This window comes from Suncus etruscus, chromosome 18 (assembly GCF_024139225.1).
Source record: "Suncus etruscus isolate mSunEtr1 chromosome 18, mSunEtr1.pri.cur, whole genome shotgun sequence".
Classification (NCBI taxonomy): Eukaryota; Metazoa; Chordata; class Mammalia; order Eulipotyphla; family Soricidae; genus Suncus; species Suncus etruscus.
In genome coordinates, this window is record NC_064865.1 from 28,465,707 (window position 1) to 28,488,276 (window position 22,570).

The 22,570-nt window shown below is 39.2% G+C and overlaps 1 protein-coding gene across 2 annotated transcripts in view; it reads left to right on the top strand.

The window, feature by feature from the left end:
• Positions 1–22,570, top strand: part of ZFAND3 (zinc finger AN1-type containing 3) — a 321,493-nt gene that overhangs the window by 60,768 nt on the left and 238,155 nt on the right. For both annotated transcript variants that reach the window (XM_049765426.1, XM_049765427.1), the window contains exon 2: positions 14,023–14,063. In XM_049765426.1, the coding sequence (XP_049621383.1) occupies positions 14,023–14,063 (41 nt within the window). The remainder of the gene's footprint in view (positions 1–14,022; positions 14,064–22,570) is intronic.

Below are 22,570 nucleotides of genomic sequence, written 5' to 3' on the forward strand. Positions count from 1 at the left end.
CCAAAACCAAAAACACCAAAGTTATTCATTATTGAGTTTCAGTCATACAGTGAGCAACACCCTTCACCAGTGCACATTTCCTGTCACCAATGTCTCTTTTTCCTCCTTCCCTCTTTCCGGCCTATATCTGTGGCAGGCATCTCTCTCTGTCTCTTTCTCTTTCTCACTCTCCCTCTCTCTGTCTCTCTTCTTTTAGACAATGTGATTTTCAGTATTATTATTGAAGGAGTATGATGCATTTCACTTTACCTCCTTTCATTATTCAGTTCTTGCACACAGGGATTTTTTTTTATATCCCACAAATGAGTATGATGATCATTCTATATCTATCCTCCCTCTGGCTCATTTTACTCAGCACAGTATTCCCCATATCCACATATAAGCAAATTTCATGACTTCCCTTCCCTTCCCTTCCCTTCCCTTCCCTTCCCTTCCCTTCCCTTCCCTTCCCTTCCCTTCCCTTCCCTTCCCTTCCCTTCCCTTCCCTTCCCTTCCCTTCCCTTCCTCTTCCTCTTCCTCTTCCTCTTCTTCTTCTTTTCTTCTTCTTTTTTTTTTTTTTTTTTTTTTTGGTTTTTGGGTCACACCCGGCAGCACTCAGGGGTTACTCCTGGCTCTGTGCTCAGAAATAGCTCCTGGCAGGCTTAGAGGACCATATGGGATGCCAGGATTCAAACCGCTATCTTTCTGAGTCTAAGGCAAACGCCTTACTGCTGTGCTATCTCTCCGGCCCCATGACTTCATTTTTCTAACAGCTGCATAGTATTCCATGGCATAAATGTATCACAGTTTCTTTATTCACACATTTGTTCTCAGGCACTTGGTTTGTTTCAGATTCTGGTGATTGTAAATAATGCTGCAACGAACATAGAAGTGTAGAGGGCTTTGTTGCATTGTGTTTTGGGCTTCTAGGATATATTCCTAGGAGTAGTATTGCTGGATCATATGGGAGCTCAATTTCTAATTTTTTGAGGAACATCTATCAGAAAAGGCTGGACCAGTCCACATTCCCATCTGTAGTGAAAGAGAGTCTCTTCCTGCATCAGGGCCAGCACTGGCTATTCTTGTTCTTTTTGATGTGTGCTATTCTCTGTGGTGTGAGATAGTATCTTTTTACTGTTTTGATTTGCACTACCCTGATGATTAATGATGTGGAACATTTTTTCATGTGCCTTTTGGCCATCTGTATTTCTTCTTTGAGGAAGTTTCTGTTCATCTCTTCTTTACATTTTTGGATAAGATTAGATTTTATTTTTCTTTAAGCTGGTTCTACCAGTGCCTTATATATCTTAGATACTAGCACTTATCAGATGGGTAACGGGTGAATAATTTCTCCTATTCCGTGGGCAGTCTCTTTATTCTAGTCACCCTTTCCTTTGAGGCGCAGAAGTGTCTTAGTTTAATGTAGTCCCATTTGTTTATCTTTGCTTCCATTTGGTTGGTTGGTCAGTGATGTTTTATCCTTGAAAATGCCTTTAGCTTCTGTGTCATAGAGAGTTCTGCCTACATTTTTGTTCATGTACCTTCTGGTTTCATGTTTTTTATTCTTTCATTTTCTCTTTATCCTTTGGTTGTTTAGTTGTATTTTGTTTTGCTTTCAAATGTTTGTTTTTTTTTCTTAGCTCTTTATGGTTTATTTCTGTCTGTATAGCATTGTGAATTGAAAAAGCATTTGATTTAATTTGTCTTCATGATTTTTTGGAATGTAGTTTTTAGTTTTTGTTTGTTTGTTTTTGGGCCATACCTGGCAGCGCTCAGGGGCTACTCCTGGCTCTGCACTAAGAAACTGCCCTGGCAGGCTCAGGGGACCATATGGGATGCTGGGGATTGAATCTAGGTCTGTCCTGGGTCTGCTGCATGCTATATCTCTGGCCCTCTAGGAGTCTAGTTTTTTTTTTGTCTGATTCTGTAATCTATCCCATGTGCAACAGATAAGTATGTGTGCTTGTTATTTTAGTGGTATAGAGCCCTGTACGTGTCTATTAAGCTCAGGTCTTCTATTCTGTTTTTAAGGCTGTTATTAGTTAATTCATTTTGATTCTCCCTTATTTGGTGCATATGCTGATGAATTTTTAAGTCTTCTTTATGTACTAATTCCTTAATTGTTAAATAATGTACCATAATCAGTTCTTCTGCTTAGTAGGTGTGAATTTAGGAGGAAGCTGGTTTTGTTTGGCATATTCAAGATGTCTCAGCCCTTGACTTGAAATGAAAAATTTGTCCTTAGGCAGCTTTTCATTCTGAAAGGATTCAGAACCATTTGCAGGTACCCATGAACTTAAACCAGCTTTGTGTATCTTACCTGATTTATTAGTTCTTGCCTCCAGATTAGGTTTGTAAGAATAGTGCTTTTTCCTTCCATTTTTGGAAGTTGGTGGTGTTCAAGGGAAGGTTGGATTTTGGAGATACATCGTTAAGAGGCTCCTTCTATACTCCTGGAATACAGTGTCAGGATGTAATCTGCATGCACAGAAAATATCTTAACCTCTGCTATCTCTGGCCCCCATGAGTAAAGTTTTTATTGCAGTGCTATTTCGAGTAGCCAAGATCTGGAAACAGCTCAAATGTCTGGCAATAGATGAATGGGTAAAGAAAGAAGAAAGAAAGAAAGAAAGAAAGAAAGAGAGAGAGAGAGAGAGAGAGAGAGAGAGAGAGAGAGAGAGAGAGAGAGAGAGAGAGAGAGAGAGAGAGAGAGAGAGAGAGAGAGAGAGAGAGAGAAAGAATACTATTAGAAGACTTAGCTATAAGTAAATATGAACTCTTGATTTTTGTTGCAGTCTGGAACTGGAGGGTGTCATGTTAAGAAAAGTAAGTCAGAAAAAAAAAAAAGAAAAGAAAAGTAAGTCAGGAGAAAGACAAATACTGGATGATCTTACTCGTGTGTTATATAAAAAGCAATGGAGTTGACAGTGGCTTTTGAAAGTAAATCTGAGATTGGGTCAACAGAAAGAACTGAGTCTCCTAAGTTTGAGAGACAGAATGCCGTTGAGAAGGGACTTGGCGACAGGGATGGGAAGATGGGTTTGTCGGTGGGTATGATACAGTAATCAATGTGATATGTCTAAAAAATATTGGTAATTATCATGATACCATAAAAATGGTTCTAAGTCTGCCTTTAGGCCTTTTCTAGGCAAAATTCCCAATTTTTGCTCTGTCCCACCTCCCTGCATACTTTTTCTTGTATGTACATATTGATAGGTAATTTTTTTCTTCCATGTATAGTGGATTTTCTGCTGGTATTTTTTCTTACCCAAATTCCATAACATGGGAAGTTGTATTTTTTAGATATTTAAAAAAAGTTAAAAATGTGTCTTAGTTTCTAAAAGAATTACCTTTTTTTTTTCAAATAATTACCCTTACTAGACTTAGTTTAATCTTGTAATTTAAACCCTTTTTTACTGATTCCTTGTTTACCAACTAATTTCCCTTATCTACTAATTAGTATACCCTCCTTAAACCCTTGTTTACTGATTTCTTTGTTAAGGTTTTATTTTCTGATTAAGAAAGCTACAATAATAATTTTTTTGGGGCCACACCCAGCACTTCTCAGGGGTTGCTCCTGGGTTTGTGCTCAGAAATCACTCCTGGCTGGCTTGGGGGACCATATGGATGCTGGGAATTGAACCCAGGTTCGTTCTGGGTCAGCAGCATGCAAGGCAAACACCCTACCTCTGTGCTATTGCTCCAGCCCCTAATAATAATGCTTTTAAGTTTACTTTTTGGTTTTTGTTTTTGGGCCACAACTGGTACCACTCAGTTTACTCCTGGTTGGGCACTCAGAAATTACTCTTGGCAGGTTTGGGGGACCATATGAGAAGCTGGGGATGAACCCAGTTAGGCCTCGTGCAAGGCAAACGCTCTACCCATTGTGCTGTCGTACTGCCTTCTAAGTTACCTTTTTTTTTTTTTTTGGCCACACCCGGCAGTGCTCAGGGGTTACTCCTGGCTGTCTGCTCAGAAATAGCTCCTGGCAGGCACGGGGGACCATATGGGACACCGGGATTCGAACCAACCACCTTTGGTCCTGGATCGGCTGCTTGCAAGGCAAACGCCGCTGTGCTATCTCTCCGGGCCCCTAAGTTACTTTTTTATGCTAAGTCTTTATGCTTCAGTAAAATTGTCCACCCATTTACTTTTTTTTTGGGGGGGGGGGCACACCCGGCGATGTTCAGGGGTTACTCCTGGCTGTCTGCTCAGAAATAGCTCCTGGCAGGCATGGGGGACCATATGGGACACCGGGATTCGAACCAACCACCTTTGGTCCTGGATCGGTCACTGTGCTATCTCTCCGGGCCCCACCCATTTACTTTTAATTGTTCATTAAATGTATCAACTATTTGTGATCTGGTCTTATATAAATATGGATATTTACTGCTTTTATGTGCATATCTAAATAAGAGTAGATACATAGTTCTTCACTAGGATAAAGCAGAAATACTGGGTTGGATGGGTGCATAGTTTAAAAATGCTGGAATATGCAAAACTCATTTTCACTCAAAGTGTGTGTGTTTGTGTGTGTCCATACTCATGTGTGTCTCCACACCTTGTAGTGCGTAGGGTTTACACCTGTCTCTGCACTCAGAGATCACTTATCGGGGAATGAAGTGTATGGGGCAGGGGCCAGACCATATGGGATATTGAGGATTGAATATAGGTTGACTGGATACAAGGCAATTTCTCTCCCTGGTGTACTATCTCTCCAAACTTTAAAAGTAGTTCTTAAGAATAATTATTAGGGACCAGAGCAATAGCACAGCAGGTAGGGCATTTACCTTGCACACAGATGACCCGGATTCAATCCTCGGCATCCCCTATGGTCCCCTGAGCCTGCTAGGAGTGATTTCTGAACGCAGAGCAGGAGTAATCCCTGAGCACCGCCAAGTGTGGCCCCAAACCAAAAACAACTAAACAAAAATCCCCAATGTTGATATTATTAGAAATTTTACACAGAGCTACAAAAAATTTTATTCATATGATATTCGTTATTTTGATGACATTTGTGCTCTTCCCAACATTCTGAGACTTCTGTTATATTACTTACTACATGTTCTTTAAAAGCATTTTTTAGGGGGCCGGAGAAATAGCATGGTGGTAAAGCGTTTGCCTTGCATGCACGAGGTCGGTGGTTCGCATTCTGGCATCACATATGGTCCCCTGAGCCTGCCAGGAGCGATTTCTGAGCGTAGAGCCAGGAGTAACCCCTGAGCGCTGCCGGGAGTGACCCAAAAACCAAAAACCAAAAAAAAAAAAAAAAGGCATGTTTTAGTAGTAGCTACTTCTTGTAATCATGAGATGACACTCCAGACACAAGTATTATGTGTTTTATATATATGTTTTAAATGATATTTTACTTCTTTTTAATCTTGCTTAGTACAATAATCTTGACAAACCATTCAGCACTAATATTCTTTGACATCCTTCCATGTTCGTATTTTTTGGTTCCACCCAGTGGTGAGAACTTTATTGTCTATCCTCTTTTAGAGACTGACTAGGCAGAAATTCCTAGGAGATTAATTTCATCAACAATCTTCTTTTGAAACCACAAACACCTCTTCCTCTGGGCTTGACCGCACACCTGGAGTTTTCACTTTCAGGATTTTCAAACGACTTTTTTTCCTGTTCCTATTTTAAAAATAAGGGTTTATTGAAAGCAAAGCCTGTTTTTTTTTTTTTTTTTTTAAAGAATAATTTAGCAACTACCGTACCTTACATTTGTTAGGACAATTGCAATAATTATAGACAGTATGAATTAGAGATAATAGCACCATTTTGTCTTAGATGGAAAATAATTTGGTATTAATTTAGTTTTTTGAAATCTATAAAAAGGATTTTAAAATTTTGTTTCTTTTTTTGTCTTTGCTAGTTTTATCTGTATTCTTACCTCATCTTAAAAATTTTGTTTCTTTTTCTTGTCTGCTAGTTTTTTTGTTTTTTTTTTGGTTTTTGGGCCACACCCGGCGGTGCTCAGGGGTTACTCCTGGCTGTCTGCTCAGAAATAGCTCCTGGCAGGCACGGGGGACCATATGGGACACCGGGATTCGAACCAACCACCTTTGGTCCTAGATCGGCTGCTTGCAAGGCAAACGCCGCTGTGCTCTCTCTCCGGGCCCTTGTCTGCTAGTTTTATCTGTAATTTTACCTCATCTTTTTTAATTGCTAGATCGCTTTGGCCAAAGCCTTTAGTAATATGTATATTATGGTATATGTATATACCATATGGTATATATATGTATATACCATATGGTATATATACATATACATATGGTATATGTATAATATGGTCATAGATGATAAAGTGAGCCATTTTACATCTTTATTTTTTCTAGGGGCATTGAATCCATTAAGTATATATTTCCCTTGCTGTCCTTCAGTTTGGACATAAAATGTTAAGACCGTTCTTAACAGTACCCCACATGCAATCTAAATTATGACATTAAAATGAACTTTTATGGCACCAAAATTTAGATTCCTACATTCTAGAAACGAATCCCTTTATTAACTACTTCATCTTTTTTTGTGGGGGGGGGAATATTTCCTGAAAAAGAAAACCTCACAGGCAGTTTTCAGTGATTTAGGTTATTTGTAACAGTTTGGCAGACTGGATGTAATATTGAAAGCTTCCTTTGAGGAAACAGTGATAGCACAACAGTAGAGCGTTTGCCTTGCATGCAGCTAATGTGGGATGGACCGGGTTCGTTCCCCAGTATCATATAGTCCCCCGAGCCTGACAATAACAATTTCTCAGCAAAGAGCCAGGAGTAACCTCTGAGTGATGCCGGGTGTGGCCCCTGCCCCCTAAAAAAGCTTCCTTTGTCTTTGCCACCTAGGGTGTCCTTTTTGAAACTTTTTTCTTTTTAAACTTATTTGCCTGAGATCAACAGAGTTGATATCTATCTACTATAGAATGTTATACTTTCTAGATGTTATCTTTAAGAGCTGACATCTAGATTGCTCTTAGTCTAATTATTTAAACCACTAGAATGCTGCTCAAGTACTGGAGGTTGCTTTTCCCCCCTTCTTTTTCTTTGCCTTTCTTCATCTGCTCTCCTTTTTTCTGCTCCTCTCCATATTTTGTGTGTGTGTGTGTGTGTGTGTGTGTGTGTGTGTGTGTGTGTGTGTGTGTGTGTGATGCAATGCAGGGCTGTATATATACAAGTTGCCTTCAAGCCAGTGTGTGTGTGTGTGTGTGTGTGTGTGTGTGTGTGTGTGTGTGTGTGTGTGTGTGTGTGTGTGTGTGATGCAATGCAGGGCTTTATATATACAAGTTGCCTTCAAGCCGGTCCTTTGTACCCATGAATTCATCCCATTGCCCAGTAGTTGGTTTCGAACAGACTTGTTTTCTTTATTAAGAAGGAAATATTGGGCTGGGAATATAGCATTATATGATAGACTCTTAAGATTGATCACTGGCACAATACAAAAACAAAATAATAGGGGCCGGGCGGTGGCGCTAAAGGTAAGGTGCCTGCCTTGCCTGCGCTAGCCTAGGATGGACCGCGGTTCGATCCCCCGGTGTCCCATATGGTCCCCCAAGCCAGGAGCAACTTCTGAGCACATAGCCAAGAGTAACCCCTGAGCATTACCGGGTGTGGCCCAAAAACCAAAAAAAAAACAAACAAAAAAAACAAAATAATAATAATAATAATAATAATAAAAGAAAACGATGTAATCCTTTTGTAGTGATAGTTTTTTTTTTTTCTTTTTTTTTTTTTTGGTTTTTGGGTCACACCCGGCATTGCTCAGGGGTTACTCCTGGCTGTCTGCTCAGAAATAGCTCCTGGCAGGCACGGGGGACCATATGGGACACCGGGATTCGAACCAACCACCTTTGGTCCTGGATCAGCCGCTTGCAAGGCAAAGGCCGCTGTGCTATCTCTCCGGGCCCAGTTTTTTTTTTTTAAGTCTTTTTGCTGGGGGCTGGAGAGGTGGCATAGGCATTAGGGCATTTGGCTTGCATGCGCTGACCTAGGTCGGACTGCAATTCCATCCTCTGTCATCCACAATTCGATCCTCTGGTGTCCCATATGGTCCTCCAAGCCAGGAGCGGTTTCTGAGCGCATAGCCAGGAGTAACCCCTGAGTGTCACTGGGTGTGCCCCCCCCCCCCCAAAAAAAAAAGAGAAGCATTTTTGGTCACATCTGATAGTATTCAGGAGACACTTTTTACTCTGTGCCCGGCGACCATGTGTTGCTGGTGATAAAACTTAAGTCTTCAGCATGCAAAACATGGGTTGAGCTATCTACCTGGCTCTGTGTGTGTGTGTGTGTGTGTGTGTGTGTGTGTGTGTGTGTGTGTGTGTGTGTGTGTTTTCTTTTTCTTTTAACAGATTATGGTCCTTGTTTAACCTACCAAAATGTGGGGACCATAAGACTTGGAAGAGGGGGCCGAAGTAATAGCACATTGTAAGGTGTTTGCCTTTGCCTTGCCCGTGGCAACACGGGACAGATCCTTGTTCAAATCCCGGTATCCAAATCCCGGTGACCCAAAAACCAAAATAAATAAATAAATAAATAAATAATAATAATAAAATAAAGACTTGGAAGAGGTGATATATTTATGAGCTGGCACTATTGGTTTCTTTTGCTGGAGACCACCAGGGTCATTCTGGCACTGCCCCACTGTACCTCTAGTACATTTCACAAAGCCATATGTGCTGGGTATTAGACTGAGTTTTGGCTCATAATATATACCCTAATCATTATACTTTCTCCCTGTCTTCTTGAATTGTTTTTAGTTTTTGGGTCACACCCAGCAGTGCTCAGGGTTTACTCCTGGCTCTACGCTCAGAAATCACTCCTGGCAGGCTCGGGGGACCTTATGGGATGCCGGGATTGGAACCACCGACCTTCTGCATGGGAGGCAAATGCCTTACCTTCATGCTCTCTCTCCAGCCCCTTGACTTGTCTTTTTATTTTCTTGTATATAACCAATCGCAATTCAGTTACCAACACAGCATAGTACAATCCTAAACACAGAGCCAATTGTAGCCTCTGAATACTCTCAGGTGTTCCTTCCACACGCTCTAAAGAAAAAGCAAAATGCACATGTAAAGGTTTGGGATGATTCACATCTATAAAGACACCTCTCATTGGTAACTATTGTTATCAATGTATGTACTACATGCTTTGTTGGTTCTTTTTTTGGAATGTGTGTGCGCAAGTATTTTGGTTTTAGTTTCCTCTTTTGTATTTTTGGTTCACACCCAGTGATACTCAGGAATTATTCCTGGCTCTGTACTCAGGAATCACTCCTGGCTTTCTGAACCATATGGGATGTTGAAGATTGAATCCATATTGGTTATGTACCAGGCAAATGATGTACTCTCTCTAGTCCCTATGCTGCATTATTTCTCTTTAAAAGCCAAGGTTTAATCAACATAAAAAATAACTTATTTTTGATAATAGAAGGAAAGCAGTAATCTTGGGTTTGTGTTTACATGCTCCCCCACCTCGGTCTATGAGGGTGGGAATGAGGGAGGGAGGGAAGGAGGAAGAGAAAAAGAGAGAGATGTGGATGGGAGGGAGAGAGGGAAGGAAGGAGGAAGAGAGAGAGAGAAAGAGAACATTTTCACAACGAGAAAATACCATTATTCATCCTCCAAAAAATTGAACTCTTTGTTTCCAAGTATCTGGCTTCTTGGAATTGTCTACTCCCTGTTCTTTCAGGAGTAACAAATCAGGACCAATTCCATAGGGTGGCATTATCTACCACTTGTAAGTAATACAGAGAGACAGAGCTCCTGAGAATTGACAGGCTGACAAGAAATAGTGGAAGTTCAGTCTTTCAGGTGATGTTTGAATGACCTTTATAAAATATATCATAATTTAGATTTTTTTTTCATAGTTTATGCTTTCAGGAAAGAATTCATTCAATTACGAGGTGCCTATTAAATACCAGAGGCATTTCTAAAGAGGCTTCACTTTTAGGACTCTTGCTTGTGATGAAATATAATTAACAAGTCCAAAGTGAAATATCAAGGAATGATTGTGTAGTGAAGAAATAGAAGTAGCAAGAAGGTTTAAATTAAATGGTTATTAGATAAAGCCTAATGAGGCTTACTTGAATGACAAGAACCGGACAGAAAAGAAAACACAAATCTTAAAATGAGTGAAGGGAGAAGAAATAGCTTAGTCAGGAGCTCCACAGCCCAGTCTAGGAAACAGGAAAACAAACAAACAAACAAACAAAAAAACACCTAATCTGATTGGAATCAGAAGTCAAAGTGGCAAGAAATAAGAGAGGTAGGTTCTTCTACCTCTGTTTTTATTTGGGGGTGGGGTTCTTAGGGAAGCCAGTGACTCACTGTCATCTGGTTGGACTCATTCCCTGAGTCCAAGGATATGAAGCTGACTGGATGTGATCCATTCCTCACTGAGCCACCCAGACATTGTTCAGGGTTCTCCCAGAGATATCTACCTACTGATGTTTAAGGAACTAAGTAGGACTTTCTATAGATAAAGCTGGGGTTAGATGCATACAAAGCATGCTATCTGTCCTATTTCTCTGCCCCCTAACTTGAGTTGTACAGATTATTTTACCTACTCTTTGGAAAATCATATGAATAGTTTCAACTAGGACTGGGGTGACCAAGTAAAAGTCATTTACCAAGAAGCTTAAGGCTAGAGTTATAGTGACCAAAGTAGAATCTTAGACGAAGGAAAGAGATAGTCTTAGAGTTTACTTGGATATAGAGCCACTGCTTATTATTGCTTATTGTGTACAAGAGACAAAGAGTAGTCAAAGTTGGTTTCAGGGATTCTACTTGAGCAATTTGGAGGGTGGTTTTGCCATTTATAAAGATTTTTTTTTTGGTGGGGGGACTAGATAATCTGAAGTCAGATTCAGGGGTTCAGGGTCAAGTTAACACGTGCAGGTTTTGGGGTATGATATAGCTAGATAAAAAGACAGAGGCCTTTATGTGTGATCACTAGTTTAGTAAGTCGAGGCAATGGATTTCTGAGTTCTGAGACCTTTTGACAGTGGAAGGAAAATCAGAACCTAATGGCTAAAAAGAACTGCTGTGATAGAGTACATTTTTTTTTTTTTTTTTTTGGTTTTTGGGTCACACCCAGCAGCGCTCAGGTTACTCCTGGCTTTACACTCAGAAATCGCTTCTAGCAGACTTGGGGGACCACATGGGATGCCAGGATTCGAACCACTGTCCTTCTGCATGCAAAGCAAATGTCCTACCTCTATGCTATCTCTCAGACCCCAGAGTACATGTTTTTTATGTATGAGAACCCTGAGTTTCATCCTTAGAATCATGCGTTGGTTAAGGAAAGATGGGGAGGGAAAAAGAGAGGGAGAGAAAGGAGAAGAAAGGATTTAGGTGGGAAAAGGGTAGATTTGGTCTTAATAGTTGAGTGGCAAGACAACAATAAACAAACTGTATTTAAGAGAATGGATTTGGTCCGGGTGTTGCTTGGGTGAGGGTGGAGAGTTAGATGAGATCAGAAACATAATAGTGTGTTCTTGTTCTGAGGTTGCCATAACAACCACAAATTTTGATTGCTTGAAGCAACAGAATTGTATTCTCTTAAAGCTCTGGAGACTGAAATTATAAAAATCTGGCAAACCCGCCTTCCATCTAGGTGTTCTGGAGCAGAAATTCTTAAGTGTTTTCTGTCCCCACCCTCTTTTTTTTCTGCCTGAAAATGCAACACTAGCTAGCATTGCTAACAAACACCTCAGATTCACTACGTTGTTGATTTTGAATTAATTTTTTCAGCTTTTTTTTTTTTTTTTTTTGGTTTTTGGGTCACACCCAGCAGCGCTCAGGGGTTACTCCTGGCTCCACGCTCAGAAATTGCTCCCGGCAGGCTCGGGGGACCATATGGGATACCTGGATTCGAATCAATGACCTTCTGCATGAAAGGCATACTATCTCTCCGGGTCAATTTTTCAGTTCATGTGTATTCATTAACTTCTTAGTATTACCACAACCCTCTTTTGTATCCCCTACATTCAATTTTGGCATCTTAATTCACAATTCAAGAAATTAGACTTTGGAAGAGAATTTTTTCCTTGCTTCTTCTACCTCTCTTCCAGCTCTAGTCCAGGGACTATTCTAGCATTATCAGTTTGTGACCATAATTCTTTAGTTTCTTATTTTTTAATTTCTACTTTTGACTTAATATTACTTTCTTTGTTACAATGCAAATTCCTGTTGCATCTCACAAAACAATGTGCCATTCAGGGTCAGCCTGGCTAATAGAGTATATATAAGTTTAAAATCTTGGACTTAATTCATCTGTGGAGACCTTTCTTTGTAAATGTACAGTCTAAGGATTAGGAATCTATATTTTTGGGTACTTGGCATTTAGCCTACTAAAGTATAGTTTTTGAAAAGTAGTTGCTGTTTGAGTACTAAATAATAATTTCTCTGACCTAGTGATGACACAAAGGACATAGCTTGCCTGCCATGTCAAAGCTATCTTACTTTTGCTGGCACCATATGAACAAAATACCTACCTTCTTTCTGCAGGGGAGGTGTGTTAGTGCCTTAGGTTCCTATTCTTCCTTAGTTTGGAACTGAACATGGGGGGGACTCTTTTGGGAGTTGTTCTTCTTCCTTCAGATGAATAAGGTTTTATTTCCCCAAGGAGCTGACTCACTTAATCTGTTATTGTGGGAACCTTCTCACGATAAGAATGATGATCATTCTGTTCCCCTCAGCTTCTGTGTTGATGGCAGGCTCTAGTTTGGCATGATCATAGGAATTAGTTAGACCACATTCATTCACTTATTGTTATTATCACCATCACTTATTCCTTTAACTCTGGTTACATACCTACCAGCTGAGAACTTAATGATGTCTTTATATTAAACAGAATCATAAAGAACTATTCAGCTGTTAATAGTCTTTATTTGGGGGGGGATAAATAATCAGAACCCCTCTCACCAGTTTTATCATTTCATGACAGTAGCATATCATTGGGCCATGGGTCCCTATATAGTAGAAAATAATTATTAGGGAATTCATCTTGATTTGCATCTGGAGAAGCTCATGTTTTATTTTGAACACATGTCTCATGCTCTCACTTACCTTTATATTAATTTAGAACTATTTCACTTCACTAAAAAGATGCATAAAATTTATTAAGATAGCAGAAGGTTATTGCCTTTTCCAGAGGGACAAAATTTCTTGGTAAGACTAGTAGGCAAAGACACAGTACTTGGGAAGGAATTAACTGAGAAATGGAACTGTTACTAGGTTAGCTTACATTGTAAGTACAGTGTAGTAAGAATAATTTGGAAGATTTTTGAAAGACCACTTTACAGTGGTGGAAAGGAAGAACAATAAGGAGAAACAGACAAGTTATTATTGATTGTCCTCTGTGGTATGATGCGAAGTGCTGTTTTGCATTGAGGTGTGAGAGAATGACAGAGCTGAGGTTTGATACTTTCTTGAGGTTAGATACAGCCTCCCTTGCCATGGGATCATAGGCATCTTATTCATCTGTTCATACTAAGTCTAGTATGCCCTTGATTTCTAAAGTGTCTTCAATTTAGTAACAGTTTGAGGGGAAGTAACATTTTCTCATCAATTGAATCATCAGTTATAACCTTTCCTATGATGTTTCCTGGTATGTGATTTTTTAAAAATCTACTATTGAATCAAAATAATATATTGCACTTTTCAGATGTATTGGAAAGATTAGTAAGATAATGTTAACCTCCCATCCAAGTGAATTATAGCTATTATTAACAGAGGAAATAATTTGGGAACATTTGAAGGAGTTTTATGTATAATATAATTTATATAATAATGTGATTAGGATTTGGAATAGGAATAGAATGGCTAACTTAGAGATAAATGATATTTATATTTTATTTATTTTGGTATTTATTAATTTTGTATTTATTTTATTGTGGGTGTGGGGCTGAGTAGGGTTTATTAATTCAGTTGTCTAGTCAGGGAATTCTTTGCTAAGTTTTAAACATTTTTATGTTTTTATTAGAATTATACTGAAGTTTTAGCTCTTCTTTCTTTTTTTTTCTTTTTTTTTTTATTTTTTGCCCCAGGTCCAGCAAGACAATGAACCTCTGTTCCAAATGCTTTGCTGGTAAGTGCAGATAAAGGTTTTTAATTTAATTTCTTTCTTTGGTTGATTTTAAGACTATCTAAATTTGGCCTTCTTTTACATTTTATGCATGGGGTTTTGTTTTCTTTGCTCGGGTGTGAAAATAGTTTCTTCTCACTAAACGACTTCATGTATTTGTATAGGATTGTCTTCTTTGAGTGAAAAGAAATATACATAATTAAATCAAACAAGTTTTTCTTGGGTTATAGTTGTAGGTATATAGTGGGGTTGTAGGAGGATAATACATACTAATGAAAATAGAAGAGAAAATATCTTCCTGTTTGAGTAAGAGAAAAACTCTTACAGAATTTATTTATCTATTTATTTTTTAAAATGCAGTTCTTCACTTAAATCACTTTGGGTAAGCCATTTAATCACTTTTGACCTTAAATATATCATTTATATCATGAATGGCTTGAACTTGTTTTTTGTCAGGGGCCATGCTGATTGATTCTTTTATGATTCTATGAAGTTAAAGCCTATAGAGTTAAAAAAAGCTTTAATGATAATTTTTAAAATAACTTAAGTTTAAATAAATTATGTTTAACTTTCTCATTATTTGTCAAAGATAAAGCTGGACACTAGTGAAGTGATAAAGACAGATTTTAGTAACACACTAATTACAGTAGGCAAGAAGGGTCCAGCATGACCTGTATTTATCTTTAATTGTACAGAGGTGACTGAATGTTTGTTACAAAGATAGAATGAGGTAGTAGGGATGGATTACTAGCCTTGTTTAATACAGATAGAGAAGTAAAGGATTGGTCTTTGGAAGTGTGATCTGTAGGCCAGTTAGGTCTGACAGTTACTGAGGTAAGATAGCTTCTAGAGACTTTGAGATTCTATCCTTCTGATGATTTTAAAGGAATGATTTTAATGTCTTTGAGAAATATCTCTGGGTTGTGGGAAATACATGTACATCTCAAAGGACTAGACGGAAGATCCACAAGGTAGGTTGGTTACTGAACATACTAAGTGTTGACTAGAACAAACCCTAAATTTTTCAGACATTTATACTTGAGCTTTTTCTGCAGGCACTTTGAAAAGGGGGAAGTGCCAACCTAGGAATGGGATCTTAAGCTGTTAGCTTAAGCTAATTCTGGGAACTGGGAATGGATGAATTCATTTTTGTTGAGTCTTCTACTTTTTATAAATCAAGATAGAGGTTTAGTGAAGTGGAGGCTCTTTTGCCTTGTTAGAGTTTGGTAAACGTCTGTCTTATATTAAGTTCTTTGGATGAGGAAATAATCATAGTTTAAATGTTAATAAATCTTTACATTCAAGTCTAACTAGGGGGTAGATGATGGAGGGCTTGTGGAGATGGCAGTTTGTATCTGTTAAAAGTTTTAAGTTTGTCAAATATTGTTTTTGAAAGGAAGAAATATGGTAAGTTTGGGTTTTATCTAATATTTCTGCCATGTTAAATGAGTGTTTTCTACCTCTATGACCCAGTATGTCTATAGTTAGAGCTTTGACAGAATACTTCCTAGTTGATGAGTTTAACTCCAGCCATAACAATAATGAAAGTAGCCACGAGACAAAAATATATATTATATTGTTGTGGCTGTTTTTCAGGTAGAGCTTTTTCCCCATAAAAATTCACTTTGGGGAAGTCAGAGGATAAAAAGAGAAGGAAAATGACTGCACCATAGGCAGGCAGAGGGGAGGGTAGAAGGGAAACTGGGGACATCGGTGGTGGGAAATGTGTACATTGCATGACTGAAATTCAATCATGAATCACTTTGTGTCTGTGAAAAAATACCAAACCCAACTGTATTATGAATAACTTCAACTGTGTTGTGAACAACTTCGCAGCAATGGTGTTTAAATAAAGTAATTAAAAAAAAAGAAGGAATAAGTAGAGAACATTTGGGGAGAGATCATAATAGGATACAAAATCATAATTATAACCCTGGAAGCTAAAAAATGTCTATTGTGTTCCAAGCCCTGTGAGAAACTTTACAATAAGATCAGTTTCTAGGGGCTGGCGTGGTGGCGCTAGAGGCAAGGTGCCTGCGCCCAGCGTCCCATATGGTCCCCCAAGCCAGGCGCGATTTCTGAGCTCATAGCCAGAAGTAACCCCTGAACATCACCGGGTGTGGCCCAAAAACAAAAAAACAAAACAAAACAAAAAAGATCAGTTTCTAAGTTTTTATTTTGTTGTTTTGGTTTTTGGGCCGCACCTGGTGACACTTAGGGGTTACTCCTGGCCCTGCACTCAAAAATCACTTCTGGCGGACTTGGGGGACCACATGGGGTGCCAGGAATTGAACCTGGGTCCGTCCCAGATTGGCTGCGTGCAAGGCAAACACCCTGATTCTGCTATCACTCTAGCCCCCTAAGATTCTATTTTTCAAATTTAATTTGCTTGCACTAATTGTACTCCACATGTGCTTATAATTACTGTGTATTGTAGATATGTCCTACCATATCTACATTTAGTGTTTTTTTTTTTTTTTTTTTGGTTTTTGGGCCACACCCGGTGACGCTCAGGGGTTACTCCTGGCTACGTGCTCAGAAGTCGCTCCTGGCTTGGGGGACCATATGGGATGCCGGGGGATCGAACGTGGTCCATCCAAGGCTAGCGCAGGTAAGGCAGGCACCTTACCTCTAGCGCCACCGCCCGGCCCCCACATTTAGTGTTTTTAAAGAAGGTAAGCATGCCATTTAGAAATAAATATCCTAAATTCATTTAAAAAAATTTAAAGCCTAGAACTGAATCATGGGTAACCTAAAACAACAGTTACTTTTCTTGTATAATATTCAAAATAGTCACTCCATTACAAATATTTTAAGATAGCTATTTCATCTATAATTATTGATTTAATTACTTTAAATATAGAAACAAAGTTAATTATGAAAGTAGTCTGTAATCATAAGAATTCTGAAAGAATTTATAAATAAACAATATACCCAGGCAGCATAAAGTATTATAGACTGTTAAACTTATAAATCTTATAAACACAATAAAATCTGGTAATATAAAAAAATCTTTCACTTAACTCATGTAACTATTTCAGAACTATGTTGGAAGTTTGCTCTCCACTTTGTGCTGCTTAGACAAACCTTCCAACTTGTTTCCTCTCTCCAAGCTTGTCACCCTGCCAATAAAGCCCCATTTCTACTCAGTTGTTACTTTTTTAAAAAACTTTCTTTCTTTCTTTCTTTCTTTCTTTCTTTCTTTCTTTCTTTCTCTTTCTTTTCTTTCTTTCTTTCTTTCTTTCTCTTTTTTCTTTCTTTCTTTTTTCTTTCTTTCTTTCTTTCTTTTCTTTCTTTCTTCTTTTCTTTCTTTCTTTCTTTCTTTCTTCTTTCTTTCTTTTTTCTTCTTTCTTCTTTCTTTCTTTCTTTCTTTCTTTCTTTTTCTTTCTTCTTTCTTTCTTTCTTTCCTTTTCTTTTCTTTGTTTCTTTCTTTTTTTGTTTTTGGGTCACATCCGTTGACACTCAGGGATTCTCCTGGGCTATGAGCTCAGAAATTGCTCTTGGCTTGGGGGAACATATGGCACACAGGGGAATCAAACTGCAGTCCATCCTAGGCTAGCACTTGCAAGGCAGACGCTTGCAGACGCTTGACCTCTAGCGCCACCGCTCCGGCCTCCTTTTTTGATTTTTTTTTTTAAATCATTAAGCACCATGATTACAAGCATGTTTGTAGTTGAGTTTCAGTCATAAACAGAATACCCCCCTTCACCAGTGCAACATTTGAGCTGTCTCAAATTGTTAGTGTTAGGGCTTGAGCAGTCGGAGAGAGGCAAAAGGTGGCATGAGTCCGGAGTCCAGTAAAGTTTCTCCAGCGTTTCTCTAGCAGGAGCAGTCCAGCAGGGTGGCAGTAGCAGTCTCCTAGCCCCCAAGCACTTCAACAGGGACTTTATATATCCCGGGAGCCAATTGCCATCCTGTGGCAGTTTCAAGGGGTGAGTTTCTGGTAACAGAGTCTTCACCTTTAAAGGGAACAGTAACACTTTTTTGGCTGAGTAGGGGCTATAAGTGTCTTGTTTCTTTATATCTCTTAAGTACAGTTTTAGAATTACCAATAGACAATTTAGCAATGATCTTTGTGTTTGGGCTTGTGGTTTTATTTTCTATGATTATAATTATTGTCTTTCTGTTTAATTTGTTTTTAATTACTCTTTATGCAGCTTTGTTATTTAATCAGTCAGTCAATGTTTTGGTTTTGGGGACAGTGCACAGGGCACTTCCTGAGTTTAGGGCAGCGCACGCATTCTCTCTCTCTCTCTCTCTCTCTCTCTCTCTCTCTCTCTCTCTCTCTCTCTCTCTCTCTCTCTCTCTCTCTCTCTCTCTCTCTCCTCTCTCTCTCATGATGATTGTGAGGCATGTGCCTCCCTATACATGTTTATGACTTCTACCAGCTTTGCTAAATTATAAAAATATTTTCAGGTTTGGGACTGGAGCAGTGGCACAGAGTGGTAAGGCGTCTGCCTTGCCAGCACTAGCCTAGGACGGATCTCAGTTTGATCCGCCGGTGTTCCATATAGTCCCCCAATCCAGGAGCGATTTCTGAGCGCATATCCAAGAGTAACCCCTGAGCGTCACCGGGTGTGCCCCCCCAAAAATTTCAGGTTTGTAAAGAAAATAAAATCCCTTTACCTCATTACCCCAATATCATTTGTTAGAAATGATCAGCAACGGGGCCCGGGCGGTGGCGCTAGAGGTAAGGTGCCTGCCTTGCCTGCGCTAGCCTTGGACGGACCGCGGTTCGATCCCCTGGCGTCCCATATGGTCCCCCAAGCCAGGAGCGACTTCTGAGCGCATAGCCAGGAGTAACCCCTGAACGTCACTGGGTGTGGCCCAAAAACCAAAAAAAAAAAAAAAAAAAAAAAAAAAAAGAAATGATCAGCAACATTCTACTTCAGGGGTCTCAGACTCAATTTACCCGGGGGCCGCAGGAGGCAAAGTCGGGGTGATCCTTGAGTGCAAAGTCAGTACTAAGCCTTGAACATTGGGGGTGTGACCCAAACAACTAAAACAAAACAAAGCAAAAGAAGATCCCTCTAGGGCAGGGCCACAAAAAGTTGTATGGAGGGCCGTTTGTGGCTGCCGGCCACAAGTTTGAGACCCCTGTTCTATTTGAACCGTTTAGTGTCCTTTATTTTAATTCATAAGATAAAAATCATTAAATTTTAAAGATACATTTGTGTTCAATTCCCATATGAAGATAGGGTATAGAAATGCTTTATATCAGTAGACATATGAAATGGTCAAGACTACATGAAGATTATTTTGGCAAAAGCTGCTGTGATTTTAAATATTATTTAAAGTATATTATACAGTGATAATCTAGACCAGGGATATATCTCGGTGAGAATGTGTGCTTCTGCATGTATAATGCCTTGGATTTGACCTCAAACACAAAGCCAGTAAACAAATAAAAGCTATGTGTATCCTTAGGTTAAAGAGATTTAACAATCTGTATAGTGAAAATTGAATGAAATAAACAAAAACATTTTTAAAGTTTTGAGAAAGTAAACAGATTAGGAACTCTGGATGTTAAAGTTAACTTTGATATTCTGCTAAATTATGAGCTCATTTCTCTAATAAGTACCATCATTTTAGATTTTTCTCTTTTCTTCATGAAAGATTATTGAACTGTTAGAGGTCAGAGGAAAAGGACATGGTTATATGGAAAGTGAGAATCTTTAAAAAAGCACCAAAGTGTTATGGTAAAATAGACCAGATGTTTGTGTTTCTTTGAATTGTTTGAGGCTGAAGTGATAGCACAGCAGGGCCTTCCACGCAGCCGACCTGAGTCTGATTCCGGCATCCCATATGGTCCCCAAGCATGCTGGGAGTAATTTCTGAGCACTGAGCTAGGACTACCCCTGAGCACCGCTGAATGTATTGGGGTTGACCACATAGAAGGTCTGTATCTTAATCCTGTACCTCTCTCCAGCCTCAGTGAAAGAAAATGAGGCTCTCTCTCTCCCTCTCTCTCTCTCTCTCTCTCTCATCTCTCTCTCTCTCTCTCTCTCTCTCTCTCTCTCCCTCCCTCCCTCCCTTCCTCCCTTCTCTCTCTCTCTCTCCCTCCCTCCCTTCTTCTCTCCCTCCCTCCCTTCTCTCTTTCTCTCTCTCTCTCTCTCTCTCTCTTTCTTTCTTTCTTTCTTTCTTTCTTTCTTTCTTTCTCTTCTTTCTTTTTTCTTCTTTCTTTCTATTCTTTCTTTCTTTCTTTCTTTCTTTCTTTCTTTCTTTCTTTCTTTCTTTCTTTCTTTCTTTCCTTTCTTTCTTTCTTTCTCTCTCTCTCCCCCTCCCTCCCTCCCCTCCCTCCCCTCCCCCCCCTCTCTCTTTCTTTCTTTCTTGTCTTTCTTTCTTTCTTCTTTTCTTTCTTTCTTTCTTTCTTTCTTTCTTTCTTTCTTTCTTTCTTTCTTTCTTTCTTTCTTTCTTTCTTTCTTTCTTTCTTTCTTTCTTTCTTTCTTTTCTTCTTTCTCTCTCTCTCTCTCTCTTCTCTCTCTCTCCCTCCCTCCATCCCTTCCTTCTTTCCTTCTTACCTTCTTTCCTTCTTTCTTTCCTTCTTTCTTTCCTTCTTTCTTTCCTTCTTTCTTTCCTTCTCTTCTTCCTTCTTCCTTCCCTTCCTTCCTTCCTTCCTTCCTTCCTTCCTTCCTTCCTTCCTTCCTTCCTTCCTTCCTTCCTTCCTTCCTTCCTTCCTTCCTTCCTTCCTTCCTTCCTTCCTTCCTTCCTTCTTTCTTTCTTTCTTTCTTGTTTGTTTAGTGTTGGCTTTCCTATATGTTGTCATTTACCATTTAGGGCTGGATAATCTGTCCATTTTCTTTCACATAACATTCTCGTTTCAATTTTTGTATGGCTGTACTAAAAATCAATGTCTATAATAGAAAGTGACAAGATTTCATGATATTGTATTTATGTTATATTGAATAAACTTATTGATTGAAAATACTTTCTATTGCAATTTTTCAAATTATGGGTGTTATGGTTCATTAGTGGGTAGAAAAATCAATTTAATGGATCATGATCAGCATTTTTTTGGTGGGTGGTCGTACCTGGTGATGCTCAGTAGTTACTCCTGGCTATGCGTTCAGAATTCGCTCTTGGCTTGGGGGACCATATGGGATGCCAGGGGATCGAACCTAGGTCCGTTCTAGGCTAGCACATGCAAGGCAAATGCCCTACTCCTTATGCCACCGCTCTGGCCCCATGATCAGCATTTTAAGAAATTAAGAATGGAAAATCAGAGCATTTGGAAAAGGGTGTGTTCTGTGAAACCTTTGAGTTAAGTATCTAAAAAATAAAATGTGTAATAGATTCTGATAGAAATATCTGACTGTTTTAAGAGTCTCATGCTTTTTACCGACTGAGCTAGCTGGGCAACTATATCTGACTGATTAAAAAAATTTAAAAATATTGGGGCCAGTGTGATAGCATGGAGGTAAAGCGTTTGCCTGGCATGGAGAGGGACAGTGGTTCGAATTTCGGCATCCCAAATGGTCCTCCGAGCCTGCCAGGAGTGATTTCTGAGCAGGAGCCAGGAGTAGTCCCTGACTGAGTGCTGCCGGGTGTGACCCAAAAACAAAAAACAAACAAAAAACAACAACAACAAAAAGTTTTAAAGATATGGCATTGCAGAAATTTACTGGAAAGTCATGTGTTTAATTCAAAATCTCATTCTCTTTGCAGAATAGGACATCTTTCCTTTTTCATCTCAGGGTTTAGCCAGTATTTTGATCTTTGTTCTGCAAAGCTACTTTGAGTAGATTGCATTACATGACTATGTAAAAGTATAAATTAAATTTGATTATCTATTGCTGTGTTAGAATGTATATGAAAAATTAGGCAACGGATAATGTGAGAGATAAATTTGTGTATTACTACATACACAAATTATTTAAAAATTAAGTTAAAGCTCAATATATGAATTTGTGAATTTTGTATGCTAACTGGTCCCCTGAGCATGCCAGGAGCGATTTCTGAGCGTGGAGCCAGGAGTAACCCTTGAGCACTGCCGGGATTTGAACCAATGACCTTCTGCTTGAAAGTCAAACGCCTTATTACCTCTATGCTATATCTCCGGTCCCTGATTATATTATTTTATTTGACTAAAATTAAGAGGCTTAATACTTCATAATTCACCTAAAATAGAAGAGATGATAACTTACAGTGTCAGAAACTTTCTAAAATTTTTAAAATTTAAAAAAATTTTGTTTTAATTTTTTAAAATTTTGATTTTTACATGGTCCTTTGAAAAGGAGTCCATTTAATGCTGTTTTATAGAAATGGGTTCAACTAAAGCATTTCTACTCCCCTCCCTTCCCCTTCCATCCCTCTTCTCTCCTCTTTCTCTCATCTTTCCTCTTTTCCCCTCTTCTCTTCCCCTCCCCTCCCCTCCCCTTCCCTCCCTTCTCTCCCTTGCCTGTCCTTCCCCTCTCTTCCCCTCCCCCTTCCTCCCCTCACTTCCCCTCCCTCTTCATACAGTGCTCTGGTTATTCTTGGCTCTGTGCAGGCTTGGGGGACCATGTGGGATG